General features: G+C 50.9%; 4 protein-coding genes across 4 annotated transcripts; 2 read left to right on the forward strand and 2 right to left on the reverse strand.

Moving 5' to 3' along the window:
• Positions 1–460: 460 nt before the first annotated feature.
• On the reverse strand, positions 461–15,988 carry LOC117896163 (dynein regulatory complex protein 1 homolog). Its single transcript, XM_034804242.1, has 2 exons — positions 14,402–15,988; positions 461–2,661 (listed from the first exon to the last, which is right to left on the reverse strand). The coding sequence occupies exons 1-2, from the start codon at positions 15,900–15,902 to the stop codon at positions 470–472; spliced, it is 3,693 nt and encodes a 1,230-aa protein (XP_034660133.1). The 5' UTR covers positions 15,903–15,988; the 3' UTR covers positions 461–469.
• Positions 3,218–5,194, reverse strand: LOC117896204 (zinc finger protein 19). Its single transcript, XM_034804335.1, has one exon. It carries the CDS (start codon positions 5,100–5,102, stop codon positions 3,375–3,377), a length of 1,728 nt encoding a protein of 575 aa, XP_034660226.1. The 5' UTR covers positions 5,103–5,194; the 3' UTR covers positions 3,218–3,374.
• LOC117896351 lies at positions 6,678–11,697 on the forward strand. The gene is made up of 5 exons (XM_034804624.1): positions 6,678–7,527; positions 7,590–7,920; positions 10,360–10,536; positions 10,865–11,015; positions 11,077–11,697. The coding sequence occupies exons 1-5, from the start codon at positions 6,920–6,922 to the stop codon at positions 11,478–11,480; spliced, it is 1,671 nt and encodes a 556-aa protein (XP_034660515.1). The 5' UTR covers positions 6,678–6,919; the 3' UTR covers positions 11,481–11,697.
• LOC117896199 (WD repeat-containing protein 46) lies at positions 11,867–13,909 on the forward strand. Its single transcript, XM_034804322.1, has 2 exons — positions 11,867–13,636; positions 13,709–13,909. The coding sequence occupies exons 1-2, from the start codon at positions 11,960–11,962 to the stop codon at positions 13,856–13,858; spliced, it is 1,827 nt and encodes a 608-aa protein (XP_034660213.1). The 5' UTR covers positions 11,867–11,959; the 3' UTR covers positions 13,859–13,909.
• Positions 15,989–16,020: the final 32 nt, after the last annotated feature.

Consider the following 16,020-nt stretch of genomic DNA (forward strand, 5'->3'; position numbering starts at 1 on the left):
GGGGTGGGTTTGGCCACTGCAAATTAATTTCTTCATTGTGGCTATAATAATGCTCCAATAATGCCCCAATTTGGTGATATGATAGATATAATCATTCCCTACGAAATGGCGTTTTTAGTTTTCTCTTATCTTCAAAATTGTAGATTTGGGAGGTTTTCGCCCTTTTGAGGAGGCGAAAGGGGCGTGGCTCATTCCGTGAATTACACTGGTTTCAGTGTGAGCATACAGCAGTCTGGAGCCAAAATTTGGTGGCTCTAGCTCTTATAGTCTCTGAGAACTAGCCGACAAACAAGACGGACAGACGGACGGACAGACAGATGTGGCTCAATTGACTCGGCTATTGATGCTGATCAAGAATATATATACTTTATGGGGTCGGAGACGTTTCCTTCTGTGCGTTACATACATTCACTATGTGCACAAATACAATATACCCTATTTACTCTTCGAGTACCGGGTATAATAAAGATTATACTTTAAACTTCTGCAGCAGATGGCGCAGCTCTTCGTTCTGGCGGCGCAAGAACACAACCTCCGCGTCGTACTGGACGCGCATCTTCAGCACCTCCACGTAGTGATTGAGGCCATGCTCGAGGGTCTTCCACAGCTTGCATTTGGCCGGAGGGAAGCAGCCGATAAACTTGCGCCAGAAATTGCGAATATCGTCGTCGGAGAACTGGATTAAGTTGACAGCGATCGATTGGCGGCCGGGCATGTTGTGGTACATTTGCTTGTGCATCTTTGTCGTGTACAGATTCATGGCGTGCAGGCACAGGGCCGGCTCCATCACCAGATAGTGATTCTTGCAGACTTTGGACATTTCATAACCCTTCACCATTAACGTATCCATATGGGGCTCCTGTTCGCGATGCAGCTCCTCATCGTCCAGCTGAGCGTGCACGTCCGGGTCCAGTCGGCTGGACTTCTGGTGCTTCATAAACACCTCGGCGCACTTGCGCGGACTCAGTCCGCCGGGCTGGCAGTTGGGACAGTAAGTGTAGGGCAGAAAGACCTGGGTCAACTCGTGGACATCGGACAGGCGTTGAATTCGCAGTGCAGCGAATATGTTGTCCAGCCGCACCAGGCACTTGTCCTCCTCCGAATAGGGCTCGAGTATCTTGATCAGCCGCTGCTCGATGAGAAAGCCACCGCGGTCCGCCAGCTTTCGGACCAGGTTCCGCATCAGGCGCAACGACTCAACTGGCAGCTCTTTGATGTCCGCCTTAAACTTGCCTCCAGTCTTGTTCACCACGCGGTTCTTAGGCACCCGACCTATGCGCAAATCGAATCGCTCCAAGACGTTGTTGTGCTTCTGGCGCGTCTTGTTGATGTTCTCTATCGGCGGAATGGGACGTTTCCAGGGTAGGGCCAGCTGTTGCTCGTGAACGATGCGGTCGATGTGATAGACACGATCCACGAGCAGGTTCAGCTCCTTAAAGTTGATTTCCCAAATGCGATTGAACTTCTCCTTGTTGTTGAGGCGCGCCTGGTGGGCCTTCAGCTCCATATCGTGAATATTGGCGTGCAGTTTATAGATGTCCTGGGACAGGCGATCTATGTTCCGCTTGCCCGTAAGATAAAGATTCTTCAGACTGCGACGAATGCGTCCAATCGATTCATAGAGGCGGGCCACCCGCCGCTTCTGCTGGTTGTTGATGATCACGTTCTCCTCGTTGCGCTTCTGCAGCACCTGATAGTTGTAGTCGAGCTTCTCCGAGTTCATAAGCACGTTGTCGCGCGTGCGTCGCAGCTCCAACTCCAGGCGCTCGCACTCCTTGTCCAGGCGGATGCGTGTGCTCTTGGTCAACTCCTCCTGGGAGGCGTTGATGTGCTGCGTCTGATTGGCATAGAACTGCTGGCGGGTGCGCACCAGATTGGCCTTCTCATCAAAATTCTTGTTGAGGGCATCGAAAAAGGTGCGCCACTTCTCCACGGCACTGACGGCGAACAACTGGCGCTCCTCCTCGATGGTGTGGCGAAGCATTTGCAGATGCTGTTTGTAGGCCTCCTTCAGCACCTCCACCTGGTGGTCAACGCGCTCCACCAGGCAGCACAGGTCTTGTGCCTGACGCTCCCGATCGAAGTCGTATTTGGCATTTATGCGATCGACCTCCTTCTGGCAGGCGTCAATCATTTCATCCTTGCGCTGCATTATCTCGGCGATGCGCTTCTTTTGGTCCTCGATCTGGTCCCAGAGCATCATCGGCTCGTTGATGTCCTCCAGTTCCGTCCAGCGTGCCTTAATGTCCTCGAACTTGGCCATACTCTCGATGCTCTCGCGCTGCAGCATCACCTGCGTCTGCGCCTGCTGCGTGGCCTCAAACATACGCCGGTTCAGCTCTCGTCGCTCATTGGCCACACGCACATTGGTGACGAGCTCGTCGCCAAAGCGTACCAGCTCGTCTAGCCGCTGACTAGACAGCTCCAGCTGCTGATCGATCAGTGGCTTCTCTGTCGCACACCGCTCGGCTGTGCCCTTGGGTGCGGTTTGGAACTGATTGCGCACCGTGCCCAGTATGGTCCGGCGACGTTCGTCCAGTTTGCGTATGGGCGCATCGCAGTGCTCGTTTACGATGAGGGAATCGATGCGCTCGTGGAAGGTCTCCCAGCTGTCCAGGGCTTCGGCATCCGACTCCACTGCCTTGATCTCGACTTCCTCGTCTTCATCCATGATTCAATCGCTTTGCGTCTGCAAATCTGTGGTTAAATGAACTTTCGGTGAACTGCTTGCTGACACCCAGCGCTGTATTATGCTCAAAGTAGATGTTTGATCGAAACATCAAAGGTTGCCAGGCTCCCGGTATTAGCATTTTGTTTATTTGTCGTCTCACATTAAAAGTGCCCATATGCGTGCAGTTTGTTTTTTTTTGTTTTTTGCCCAGCACGAGTAGTCGCATTTTGCAAGCTATCGATAGTATCGAGAATAGTACAGTAAATTTGATACATTTACATCTTGTTGACGTCATCCAGGCGCTGCGAATGGCAAGTGAATGGAAAATTTTCCATTTGCCTAGACATAATACGCCTGCCCTACAAGCGTGGCTTTTCCGTTTTCCTTATCAATGACTCCACTCCGACACGACCCAACCGATTCCAGCATTATTATCCTAAGCCGCCCTGCGTTAGCGAGGTTGCATTTTCAGTCTCTGATGCCATGTCGAATACAGCCCTGCCTGGCACTGTCGCATTCTTTGCCAAGTTTGATAGATTGATTTGATTGTTCGGTAGTTAATGTATTTTACTATATTTTGTTTTATTTGTGGTTTGGGTTAAAAGTTCTTCTTAGTTTATGTATGTTCAATTTGTATCTATTTACATACTGCACAAATGTGCGGTGGTGGAGGAGGGGGAATAGGGGTACCACATTACACCACTTAATTGTCATCCTCAGTCTTCAGAGTGATTTCGTAAATCAGCTCATCGGCGCTTATTTCCCGTCCAACAGAATGCTCTGTATAGCTGTTCTCTTGCATGGCGTCATAGTGATATTTTTCCTCGGTGTAGGCTTCTTCCTCTGGCTCCTCTTCGTGCAGAACAACTCCCTCCACTATCTGACCGTCATAGTCGGATATCTGGACGTACCGCGGATCACCCTCTTGGAAATATGTACCATTGACATATTCACTGTCATCGGGGTCTTCGGGACTCGCCTCCTCGAACAGCAGTCCAGCATCCTCATCAAATTCGTCCTCCAAGCCCATTGCGTCCTCGTCATCGTTCTCAGCCAGACCACTGGCATCCCCGGAGCCGGACGCCTCTCCCGAACGATGCTCCTTGATATAACGTTGTGTATTGGTGCGGCACTGAATAGAACGCTTGTGCGCATCGAAATAATTGATGTCGGTGAACTCCTCCTGGCACAGGTGGCATTCGAACGAGTCCTGATTGAGATGCATCTCCTTGCGATGGCGGGCCATCTTGTGCGCGTCGCGACACTGCATGCCGCAGAAGGGGCACTTCAGCATTCGTCGCTTGCCCATGTGCACGTTCCGTATGTGCTCCTGCAAGGAGAAATTTTTGTAGTAAGCCTTCTGGCAGCTGTGACACTGGAAACGACGCTTCTTCTCGTGCGTGGCCTCCCGATGTCGCTTCAGCTGCGTGTTCTGGGCAAACGTTTTGCCGCACAGCTCGCAGACGTGCTCCTTCTTCTGGTGCCGCCGCTGGTTGTGCACCCGCAGATCCTGCTTGGTGGAGAAATACAACTTGCACACGTGACAAACGTACGGTCGTATGCCCATGTGTCGGCGGGCATGCCCTGCCAGGTATTTACAATCACGATACGTTTCCGCACAATAGATGCACGAATAACGATTAGTTCCAGGTACCAGATGCAACTTTTGATGCCTGGACAGCTTGGACTTGTGCATCACATCTGGGCATATGCCGCACTCGACGGGCAGCTTGGCGTCCGGCAGACCGGTGGTCATTGAGAACTCCACAATCGGTGTGGTGTTCTCATCGAAGTCGACAATTGTGGCCAAGAGGTCGTCGAATAGCAAATAGCGGCGAGGTCCCTTGAATATGTTTAGTAATTTTTTGCTAGGCTCCACATACTGTGCGGGCTCGTCCTCGTCGACGAAGGTGTTGTATGTGCGTATGACGCTTTGCGGGTTGGCTTTGATTTTCTTCACTGGCACTGGAGACGGCCCCGACTCCAGCACTGGCTCAGGTTCCAACGAAGAGTCCATGTCTAGCTCTTGTTCCGCCTCCAGCTCCGCCTCGGGGTCATCTGCCTCTTCGAAAACAGTCGGTTCTGTTTGGTACTGCTCGAAATCATTCTCGTCACCGTCCTCTTCTTCCAACGTCTCATCCATTTCGGACGTTAGCTCCGTCACCACATACTGCTCCTGCGTAAAGGGCTGCTGCTCGTTGTCCAGCTGCTGGTCATGGTCGGGCTCCTCGAACTGCAACTCATCTTCGGTCAGGTCCTCGTTGACAATGAGAAAATCTTCATCGTACTCATGGCTCAGTCCGTCCAGCACAACGTAGGTAGCGTCCTCGTTGACGGTGCCCACACTTCCCACAGAAATGGCATTGTCTTCATTCGGATAGTCGCGGGGAGGCAGCACAAACTCAATTATCTCAGACATATTCAGATTCATCTGATACGATACGCTGCGAGTTTCGGTTGTATCCCGGAAATGCTATTTTATTTACAATTTATAGCGGTACAACGATGTGGTTCGTCTTGATAAATGTGGTGGTGTGACCGCGGTAATGTCGATCAAATATGCCGACAGACCCTCGGAAATATACCGAAATATACCCTTGCAGTTTCAAAATATACTGTAAATATACCGTATATCTTAAATCATTTTCCTCGATTTTGATGTTCTATTTGATAAGACTAGCTAGTCTCAGCACTAAAACTATGATTTTATCCGATCTATCAATCAGTTCTCAACAAGATTGGCTAGTTTTCAAGACTTTCTTTTGTTGGAATGTTTACAAATTAAGTTTAAAACTCACTATTTTCCAATGAGAAATCGATGGTGGGCGTTCCTATTATTCTTATACCTTGCGAAATTAGACAGTGTGGCCAGCCAATATTGGTAATCTGGCGATGTTTCCGAAAAAGTCATCGCACTGTTCACAAGTATCGATAGTCAATTATTTAAACGGCTTGATATCGCCGCGCCAAATCACAGCGCATGCGTAGCCACGACCGTCTTCTGCTTCTTCCATCGCGTTTGCGGTTAGCGGCCGACTACTAACTTGGCTATCTTCTTGAGTCGTATCGCTCAACAACGACTGCATTGCTTTTGCACAGTCGGTGGCGCGCGTTTGCCCTGGCTTGACTTACTCATCTTCAAATCCGTTTTTCTCCATCTTGTACCTTATTTTTGTTGTTGTTGTTTTTCTGCACATTTCTGAAACGTGTGAAGCGAACGCATGCGTAGTGGCGATAATCAACTAATTCCAAAATTGCGGTTCTCTCAGTTATTTTTTCCCCCATTTCAATTGACCGCAAAAATTGTGCAAAGATTACCGTTTGTTTTTTTATTGTTGCTTGTGATGTGTATAAATAAATCAATTTAAAATACTACCAGAAATTGAGAATTAAATAAAATCAATCATACAAAGGATTACAAAGGACTTTTAAACATTTGACCCACAAAAAGTGAAGGGCAGAAGGTGAGCAAATTTGTTTGATTTGACTTTGAAAAGTCTTTTTGGGAGTCTGGGATGGGATAGTCAACGTTTTATTGTTAATTGGGATGATTACAATGCCCAAATGCAAACAAAATTGAGCTAATAAGAGATGCGAAGCTCAAACACAAATAAATGGGCAAACAAGACAACGCCAGCCAGCAAGCAACATCAAATGGGATTACGCAAAGTTGCAGGCAGACGCATTATGTTGATGTTGATGTTGATTTAAGCTCTGGCTTGTTGGCTTTTATCGCATTTATTTATTTGGTTTATTTATTTGTTCGCCCGTGCTGCAACATCTCCCAAGCTCCCTCTCCCCCCAGCCACCCAAACTTGACCCGATTTCGGTGCGGAATTGGCATCGCAATTGTTTATCTATAAAGATTGGGAAAGGGACGAACTTGGACCATTTGTGCAGCTTATAAATATCCATTTAATCGAGGTTGTGCTCAAAATCGTTGCTAAAGCTGTACACACTTTTCCGTCATCTATTTCGCAGACGATCCGACCAGACGCGACCAGATTCTCTTCTCGCACTGGGAGTAGGCCAATTACGACACGCCCACCCCCCGCCTCCGCCTCCCACCTCGCAACTCCCCCAACTAACAACTGCCACCAGCCAGCAGGCACTTGCCACACGCTTCATCAAGCAAAAGCAGCAGCAAGAGCAGCAACAGGTGTTGGCCGATCCAGCAGGTAGCATCATCATTTGCGGTTCTCATCGCTGGGGCGGGCCTGGGCCGGCGGCAAACGGGAAATCGGAAACATGTTCTTCTTCTTCTTCTCCTTCTGCTTTGGCTTTGGCCTACACCGCGGGCTGCTGCCACTTGCCGCCGTTATCGGCCTGCTGCATCTGCCGCAATTGGTGTGTCATGCTAGCTGGGCAACCAGAACGACACTAACCGCCGCCGCCACGACTTCCACTGACACCTCCCCAGTCCCAGCCTCAGCATCAGCCCCAACCACAACCCCAGCCCCAAGCCTAGCTCCATCTGCTGTCCCATCCATGCAAATCCAGCGGCTGCAGGTGAACTGCAGCAGGGAAATGCTGGACATGCAGCTGCTGCTGAGCCGACCATTTCGCGGCCTGCTCTATGCCAAGGACTTCCCGCTGGAGTGCCGCTCCCGCGGCAAAGACTCCACCCATCTGCAGCTGCGTATCCCCACCTCCGGCTGTGGCGTGCGTGCCGATCCGCTGGCCGACGGCGGCATAGAGTACACGGTGCGGGTGATGCTTCAGATGGAGCAAAAGCTGCGACAAAGCACGGATATCCTCAGCTCGGTTAGGTGTCAGCTGCCGGCCAAGGCCATGGGCATGCCGCTGCCAGGAGTGCCAGGAGTGCCACTTCTGCGCACAGACAATGGTCGGGAGAGGTAATCTCTTAATCTATCCACAGTCATAGCCATAGCCATAGCCATTTTCATATTTATTACAGAAATGCAAGAATGCGTGCCTTGGCCGCTGCGTCTGCCATCCATGTGGCCTCCTCCTCCTCCTCCACGGTCCCTTCTGCAGTACCTCAACATAATCATCATCATCATCATCATAATCATAATATGGACACGCCGCGAGTTCGCATTTGGCTGGAACTGGGCGGTCCCAATGGCACTGGCTCTGTGGAAGTGGGCGTGCCCACCACCTTAACCGTACGCGCCATAGTGCCCGGCACCATTGGGGTCCGTGTGGTGGATTGCGCGGCACTCGACGGACTCGGAGAATCCACGCAGCAGCTGCTCGATGCACGAGGCTGTCCGATTGACGAGCAGGTGAGTACAGTGCGGGCCCGCACGGTGGCTGCAGTCGCTCGGAGATTCCCCCCAACCATTTGCGTAACCAGCGCCAGCGGCGAGACATTCTACAAAACATAGAAAGAGAGTGAGAGAGAGAGAGAGAGAGGTAGAGCTAGAAATGTGATTAACCGTTAGACCAAAGAGACAAGACTCAGACGAGACAAGCCAAAAGCAAAAAAGTCATTAATTAATGAAGCTGAAGCTGCTGTTGATGCTAATGCTGATTACGCTGTGGGGCGATCAACGATTGATCGCATTTAACTTTCATTTTTATAGACGACAGCCATCTAGAGGGTATCAAGAGAGTATGCACAAATAACAACCAGTTAGACATCATCTCTTCTGACACCCACAATCGATATCGGATCTTGCACATTGCCAAAACAGTTTCGCCTCTCTCACACACACACACAGACACAGACTCGGCAGAGTGCAGCAGCAGAGCCGCCTCATTAATTGTAACAGTTATTACAGCACCGACCCGCGCGGCATTAAATGTGGAGGCAAAAGGCAGCAAAACTGTTAGCTATAATTACGCGATCGTTAGAACAGTTTTCGTTGCCCAGCCAAGCAGTGGAGTCGAGCCGTAGCCCCCCCTTAAAAGTCATTAAAGAAACTACGAAAAACAACTAAAATAAACGCCTGCGAACTGTTGTTCTCTGGGTTCTTGCTTCAGTTCTTCTTGAGTAAATTAGGAGGTCACAACAATTAGCCAACAGTGAAATACACAGAAATATTTATCGTTTAGCATTTTGACATCAAGTTGTTTGTGTTGGTGGTGGTGGTGTTGCTCCATCTACATCTCTATCCCCGGACAGCACCAACACCAGCAACAGCACCAGCGGAACGCAGCGGAAGGGGCCATGGCAATGCCATTGCCAGTCCGGCCATTTGCATTCCGTTCCGTTCCATCCAGGGGCGCTGTGGCGGCAGCGTCGCAGCTTTATGCACATGTCATTCATTTGCGGCCTTAAATGGGTCAAACAAATCTTTTTCTGACACTGCTCTTCTCTTCTCCATTGTTGCTTTTGCATTGGAGAAGCAGCAAAAAAAGATCTCACGGCTTAATTTTTGTTTTATTTTAACGGAACGAAGAAAAAACAACACAACAGCAGCAACAACAGATGAAACCATTTGCATTTTATGTTTGTTTTATTGTTTGACTCTTCCTCTGAGTATGTCTCTGTCTCTGTCTCTGCCTCTGTCTTGTCTTGTCTTGGACTTACCTTCCGTTTTAGCACATTTCATTTTCTTTTGCGTTGGTTTAGCCCCTTCGCCTGCCCTGCCCTGCGCTGCCCACCTACCCCCGCGACCAGATTGCAAATTTATGCGCACAACCATCACAAGTTGATTTGTTTGGTTTAGAAACACTTCTGGGTCAGAGCGTGGAAGAAAAGTGAAATAAAAACTTTTGTCTTTTGTTTGTTTGAGCGCGCGCAGCGATGGCACAGTTCTTTTTTTTCGAGAATGTGACCCACAGCAACAACAACTCGTGGTCTTAGAACCGTTATGACAGCAGATACTCGATGTCGATAGATCCTGTGACCCATTTGCGATGAGAATTTGAATCCTACATACATACATACATTTATCGTTTTTGCGCTGTATTATGTCAGCTTTTACCCTATGTATACCAATGAATACAAATCTTTCAGTGGCCGGAATACAACAATTCAACACTCTTTCATCCGTTTCGATCCACTTTACACTTGGTTACATATTTACCATCTTTCTGCACGTGAACTCGTTTGAACTTCCTCAACAATTTGCTCTTATTGTTATTGTCTCAAGTTTCGCAGTCACACAAGCATCCCGTACCACCCCACAAGCCACCCACACACATGCGGCAACACGTGCTCTTTGGGGGTCTTGTAAATTGAAACCAGACAGACATCATCACCAGGCTAATCAACGTGCCACGGGGTTCCCTCTTTCGGTTTTCCTACTTGCTAGCCAACAATGGCTTGCAAGACGAGATGTAAATCACATTGTCTTGTAATTTCATACATTTGCTTTACGTAGAGCACAGCATAGCCGCCACCTTCGTACTCGTTGTAGTTGTATCTCAATCTGCCATTGAACTTGGCTACAAAACATGACTTTTGTTACCGTTTCTTGTTTGTATATACATATGTATGTACATATGTAGGTACGAGTACGCACGTAACGGAAATGGCCAAATGTGAGAGCGTGCGAGAGAATGGTTAGCGCGGGATTTTGTCACCACCATACAAACACACACACACACACACACACACATACATATATCATGTTGTATAAGCGATCATTAAAACGTAATGGTTCAGGTTCAGGTTCAGGGACAGGGCCAGAGACAGGTTCAGGAACGTTATGTACACCCGAAAAAGTGTTGACCCGAGACTCAAAGTGTAAAATTCTCATTGTGGACTGTTGCAGGTAATGCCCGCTCTGCACACACACCACAAGCCCGCCGAGGAGGGCTGGTCAAAGCAGCACGAGGAAGATCTGGTCGAGCGCACGTTTGCGGCCACATTTCCCGCCTTCAAGTTTCCCGATCGCGAGCGCCTGCATGTTAGCTGTGGCGTGCAGCTATGCAAGGGGAAGTGTCCGAATGTAAGTACCAGGACCACAATAAGTAAATTCATATACATACATATGTAGCAGTTGAAACAAGGCCCAATATAATGCATCTCATATACGAGTTTGTTCGTACCAATTGTTCAGTTGCCACTTGCAATGAAAAACGAAAGTGTTGCCCTGCTGCCGGCTTCTACTGCAGTGCCCAGCGTAGCGTGTTAGGATTTAGTGCTGTTGCGTCTGCTAATTAATGTGGTTATTGCACCAAGACGCACTCAACTGAAGCTGAAAAGTGGAGGAGGCAACCGTCACCCGTTACCATTACACATTCGAATAAAACTCTAATTTTTGAATCTTCTTCAAGTTGAATTGTCGCCTCGCCGAGCAGCAGCAGCAGCTGCAGCTGAGTGCCGACCAGCACCTGGCACGCATTGAGGTGTTCAACTCGCTGGCCGTGACTGCGCCGCAGATCGAAGTGGATCGCCTGCGCCACGACCGGCGGTACAACATGAGCGGTAAGTGCAATCCCCAGCCACATCCCGCTCCGCAGGCTCACAATACTTGTGCTCATTTCAGTGGAGGATTATGCGCCTCATGTGCGACCGCTGCCGGGTGAGGGCACTCTCTGTCTGTCCATCTCGAAGCTGGCCATTTCCTTTTGTATTCTTGGATTGATCTTCCTGGTGGCCGTCGTCGTGGCCATCTTTTCATTGATACGCACGCGTCGCCGAGAGCGTCGTCATGGCGCTCGATTAGGATTTGGCCTGGGACTAGGACTGGGCAGTGGCACTGGCACGGGTACGGGCCTGGCCGGAACGAGCACGTCGAACAGCAGCAGCCGCCTGCATCGCGATCGGGCCGATATCTGCACATCAATGTTCTCCTCGAGCAGCGAATCGGCCCAGTCCCAGCCCCGTTTTGGGGCCAAATTTTTAATGCCGTATTATCCCAATGCACTGCCCTATGGGCGTGTCTATTAGTTTGTTCTAGAATCTAGATTGATTTACGCTTCCCATAGACTGATGTGGCGTTAATCTTCAAATTCGTCTAACGAGTATCGTACCAAATTAAGTCTTAACTTTAAAAACACTTAAATCGCCTACAACTAGTTGAAAAGACCTTGAAAGCACTTTCTGTTTGAGCTTAAAATGTATTTTGATGTCTTTTCGTTGCATTATACTAAGAACCTTCTATAATTAGCCTTTAAATAATTGAATAAATTTAAATTTGATTTTCGATAAGCTCAACAAGTTTTCTTATCGACTATTTGCGGGTTTTTGGCCATCGAGCACAGCTGTTTGCGGTATTTTTGGAAAATGAGAAAGTATATTTAGGTAGATTTTTTAGGATCAGACGGTATATTTGGTCAACAGCCCGCGGTCACACTGCAGCACGTGCACGTTGTTTTAAAACTTCGTTTTTGTTTTTGAGAGTTTGTTTAATTTGTAGCTTTGGCACCATGTCCAAGGCCCCACCGAAAGGGCGCGCGAAGCCCAAGGTACCCTACAAACGCTATTTCGACACAGACAATGCCGCTGCCGATGGCGACACCGCTGGCTTACAGCCGGTCAAGTTAAAGCGCAAAAATCAACAAAATTTTGTGGGGGAATTCATCAGAATGCAAACGCAGTCGAAAGCCAGTAAGCCACTGCGTCCCAACAAGGTCAAAGCCGAGGAGACAGACCCAGCTGAAGCCCGGAAGAGCCACGTACCACCGGAGCTGCTGGCCAAGTACTCGCGAGGTGAAAAGGTAGAGGCGCGCGGCGTCAAGACGAGGCACTTTAAGGAGCAGCAAGAGCGCAAGGAGGTGTACCTGGACTATGCCACAGAACAGGCGGCACGCACAGAGCTGCTGCTGCAGGAGACCGCCGGCCAGCTGGGTGCCGACGAGGGCGAGATAACGGCCGAGTATCGTCAGGAGCAGATTGCGGCCAATGTGGATCTTCAGTCGGCGTCCAAGCACTTCCAACTCAAACTGGAGTTCGGCCCCTACACCATGCGATACTCAAAGAACGGACGTCATCTGCTTCTGGGCGGCAGGCGGGGCCATGTCGCCGCCTTCGATTGGGTCACCAAGAAGCTCCACTGCGAATTCAATGTGATGGAGAGCGTGGCCGATGTCCAGTGGCTGCACGTGCCCACCATGTATGCGGTGGCCCAGAAGAGCTGGGTCTACTTCTACGACAAGAAGGGCACGGAGCTGCACTGCGTCAAGCGCCTGACGAACGTGAATCGACTTGATTTTCTGCCCTACCACTTCCTTCTAGCTGCCGGCAACAGTGCGGGCTATGTCTCCTGGCTGGACGTCTCCATGGGCGAGCTGGTGGGTAACTTCAACACCGGCCTGGGCGACATACGCCTACTGCGACACAATCCCAGCAACGGTGTCCTGTGCGTGGGCGGCAGCCGTGGCGTCGTCTCCATGTGGTCGCCCAAGGTGCGTGAGCCGCTGGCAAAGCTGCTCTGCCACTCGACAGCGATGACGGCCATGACGGTGGACCCCAAGGGACTGCATCTGGTCACCGCCGGCCTGGATCGAAACGTCAAGGTCTGGGACATCCGCATGCTGAACGACCAGCCGCTGGCCCTCTTCCGCTTGCGTTTGCCCGCCAACGAGCTGGATGTGTCGCAGCGCGGCATGCTGGCACTGTCCCAGGGCAACTATATGGAGACCTACACGGATCTGCTGTCCGGCGGGGGCACTGGGGATCGCACCAAGCTGCCCTATCTCCGCCAGCGCTGTGATGCCTTTGTCCATGGCCTGCGCTTCTGTCCGTACGAGGATGTTTTGGGTCTATCCACGGCCAAGGGCTTCCACTCGGTGCTGGTGCCTGGCTCCGGTGAGCCCAACTACGATGCCCTCGAGGACAATCCGTATGAGACCAGCAAGCAGCGTCGCGAGCACGAGGTGCACGCCCTGCTCGAAAAGATTCCACCCGAACTGATCACCCTCGACCCCAATGAGATCACCGGCGTCGATGCGCCCACGTTGCAGGAGAAGATCGATGCCAAGCGACAGCTCTTCCACCTCAAGCCACCAGCCATACGCATGAATTCCCGACGCAAGATGAAGGGTCGCGGCGGCACTGCCAAGGCATCGCGCAACAAGCAAATTGTGAAAGATACAAAGCGAAAGGTAAGTGAATCTGAATCGGAATCTGCCTAAAACTGAATCCACTGAATGTTTGTTTTATTTCATTTTCTCCAGGAGTTTATAGCGGAGGTGAGGCAGGCCAAGAAGAGCGTGATCAAGCAGCACAGCAGCAGCAAGGAGTTGGCAGGCGACTCAAAGCCAAAGCCCCCACGCTCTGTCCTGGATCGTTTCAAGCCCAAGCCCCAAAAGAAGCCCAAAACCTGAATGGATGTTCCGTCAGTAATTGAGAGAAAATATATTAGAATATAAACTAGATTTAGTAACTGTTTGAAAGGGTTGGTTAGTCATACGCCAGCACCGACTGCAAGTAGCTGAAAATTTGTTCATTTGAGGGGGAATCATCTTCATCTTCGTCTTTGTCGACTGTCTGCTGCTTGGCCAGCTGCCTGAGCGCCTTCTTCAGTTGGTTCTTTGTGTCACATGTTCGGGCATAGTAGAATAGATTGAGGATACGCTTTTGATTCTCAAATTTTTCATCGCCTTGGGCATTGCCCGTCACCTGAAGCTGCGACAGGTGGAGAAGGATATCAGCAGAGCTTTGTACGAGGGCGGACATGAAAATGGCATTCATCTGGCGGCAAAGGGTGGCCATGGCACGCAGCGTTCCCTCGGCCACCGTTGGCTTGAGCAGCAGCTCCGGCAGATAGCCCAGAAATAGGGCGAATCGCTCCTCACCGCCAAAGCGCTTATACAGCTCCGTTTGCTGCACAATCTCGCAGAGCAGGCTCAGCATCTTGGTGGAGACACCCTCGCGCGTGGCATAGCGCTGTTCGACATACGCCAGCATGGAGGCCTGCAGTAGACTCGTCAACTGCTCTGGTATCAGATTGTGCAGCGCCAGCGAGTTGTCCAGCAGCAGCGAACGCAGGGCGGTGACCAGAGGCAGCTGGTGCTCCGGCGTCAGCTTTTCCAGCTGCTTCAGTGTTTCGTTCATATACTGAACGAGGTGGACGAAGACCGTGGCCTGCTTTTCGCTCGGATCTGGGTAGAACTGGCAGGCTATCTGGACAATGGCCATGTTCTGGGGCAGGCACTGCTCGCCGCCGTCGGCGGGACCCTTCTCTTTGGCCAACTTCTTGCCCTTTGGCTGAGTGTGCGGCATCTGCTGGTAGGGGAAGCGACGGCCGTCCTGCTCGAGGAAGTTCTTTAGAAACTTTTTAGAATGATTCTGCCTGAGCCAGAGGCTCAGCTCGTTGGTGCTGTTCGCTGCCTCGTGCTGGTTGATCAGCGTCCACAGCTGGCTTATCAGGTTGACCACAACGTAGAGGCTGGCCGAGGCATCCGGCGGCAGGAGGGGCTGCTGTTGCTGCGGCCTCACCTCCAGCCAACTGTCATGCAGCAGGGGCATCAGTTGCTCCACATACGTCTGCAGCTGGGCACCCTCTGCGCTCAGCTTGGGCTCGTGGAGGATGGCATACAAGTCGCGGGTGTCCTGCGCGTACGGGCTGAGCAGACCATAATAGTTGGCACGGTTTTCATCAAAATTAACGACATGAACTGTATACTTGGTGCTGGCTGTCTTGGCGCTGTGTTGCGCCAGTGTGGCGAGTATCTGCTGAAGGCGGAGCAGCACCTTGGTCCGCCACTTGACGGTCGTCTGCTTGCCGTGGCCCAGGTTCATGGTGAGCGTGCGATTTGACTTCTCGTTGTCGTGGCGGGAGCGCGAGATCATGTCAATGAAGTTTCCCACAATGGTGCTGGCACTGCGCTGCGCCAGCAGTGAGGGTGGCACTCGCAGCATCAGCACGTCCAGCATCAGCAGCGAGTCCTCCTGTATGGTGGGATGGATGTGGGTCATGGCGCACTTAAGATAGGTCGAAATCACATGGAAGAAGGGCGCCACAGCCTGTGGATGCAGTACCTCCAGCAGCACATCGAGTGTCTTGAACGACTCCTGCCGTACACTGTGCTCCATGTCGAGGGCGCCAGCGGCGATGCCCTGGAAGAGTTCGTTGAGGTGGCCGATGAGATGATCGGCCTGGCCGGACTTGACCGACTCGCGCACATTGCGCATGGCATCCGTGCGGAACTTGAAGCTGTGATGTTTCAGCCGGGACAGGGTCTCCTTAAGGTTGAGCTGCCGCTGGCCAGTTTCGGTGTACGACGTCTCCTTGAGCTGCTCTCGGATCTCGATCTTGCGCACCTTAAAGTCGGTCTTGGTCACATTGAGACCCTTGGGCAGCTTGGCTCCCTTGAGCTTAACTTTGGCCTTCTCGGCACGCAGATTCTTCTTGTGGTGGCCTCCCATTTTCCGAAATCCAACAGCAAACAGCGAATGGAAATCAAAACGTGCGACACAGCTGACCGAACACTTTTCTACTCTTTACGGTATTCGTATACGTCCACACTAATGTGGTGTAGGCGGA

The sequence above is a fragment of the Drosophila subobscura genome, chromosome A, assembly GCF_008121235.1.
Source record: "Drosophila subobscura isolate 14011-0131.10 chromosome A, UCBerk_Dsub_1.0, whole genome shotgun sequence".
Lineage (NCBI taxonomy): Eukaryota > Metazoa > Arthropoda > Insecta > Diptera > Drosophilidae > Drosophila > Drosophila subobscura.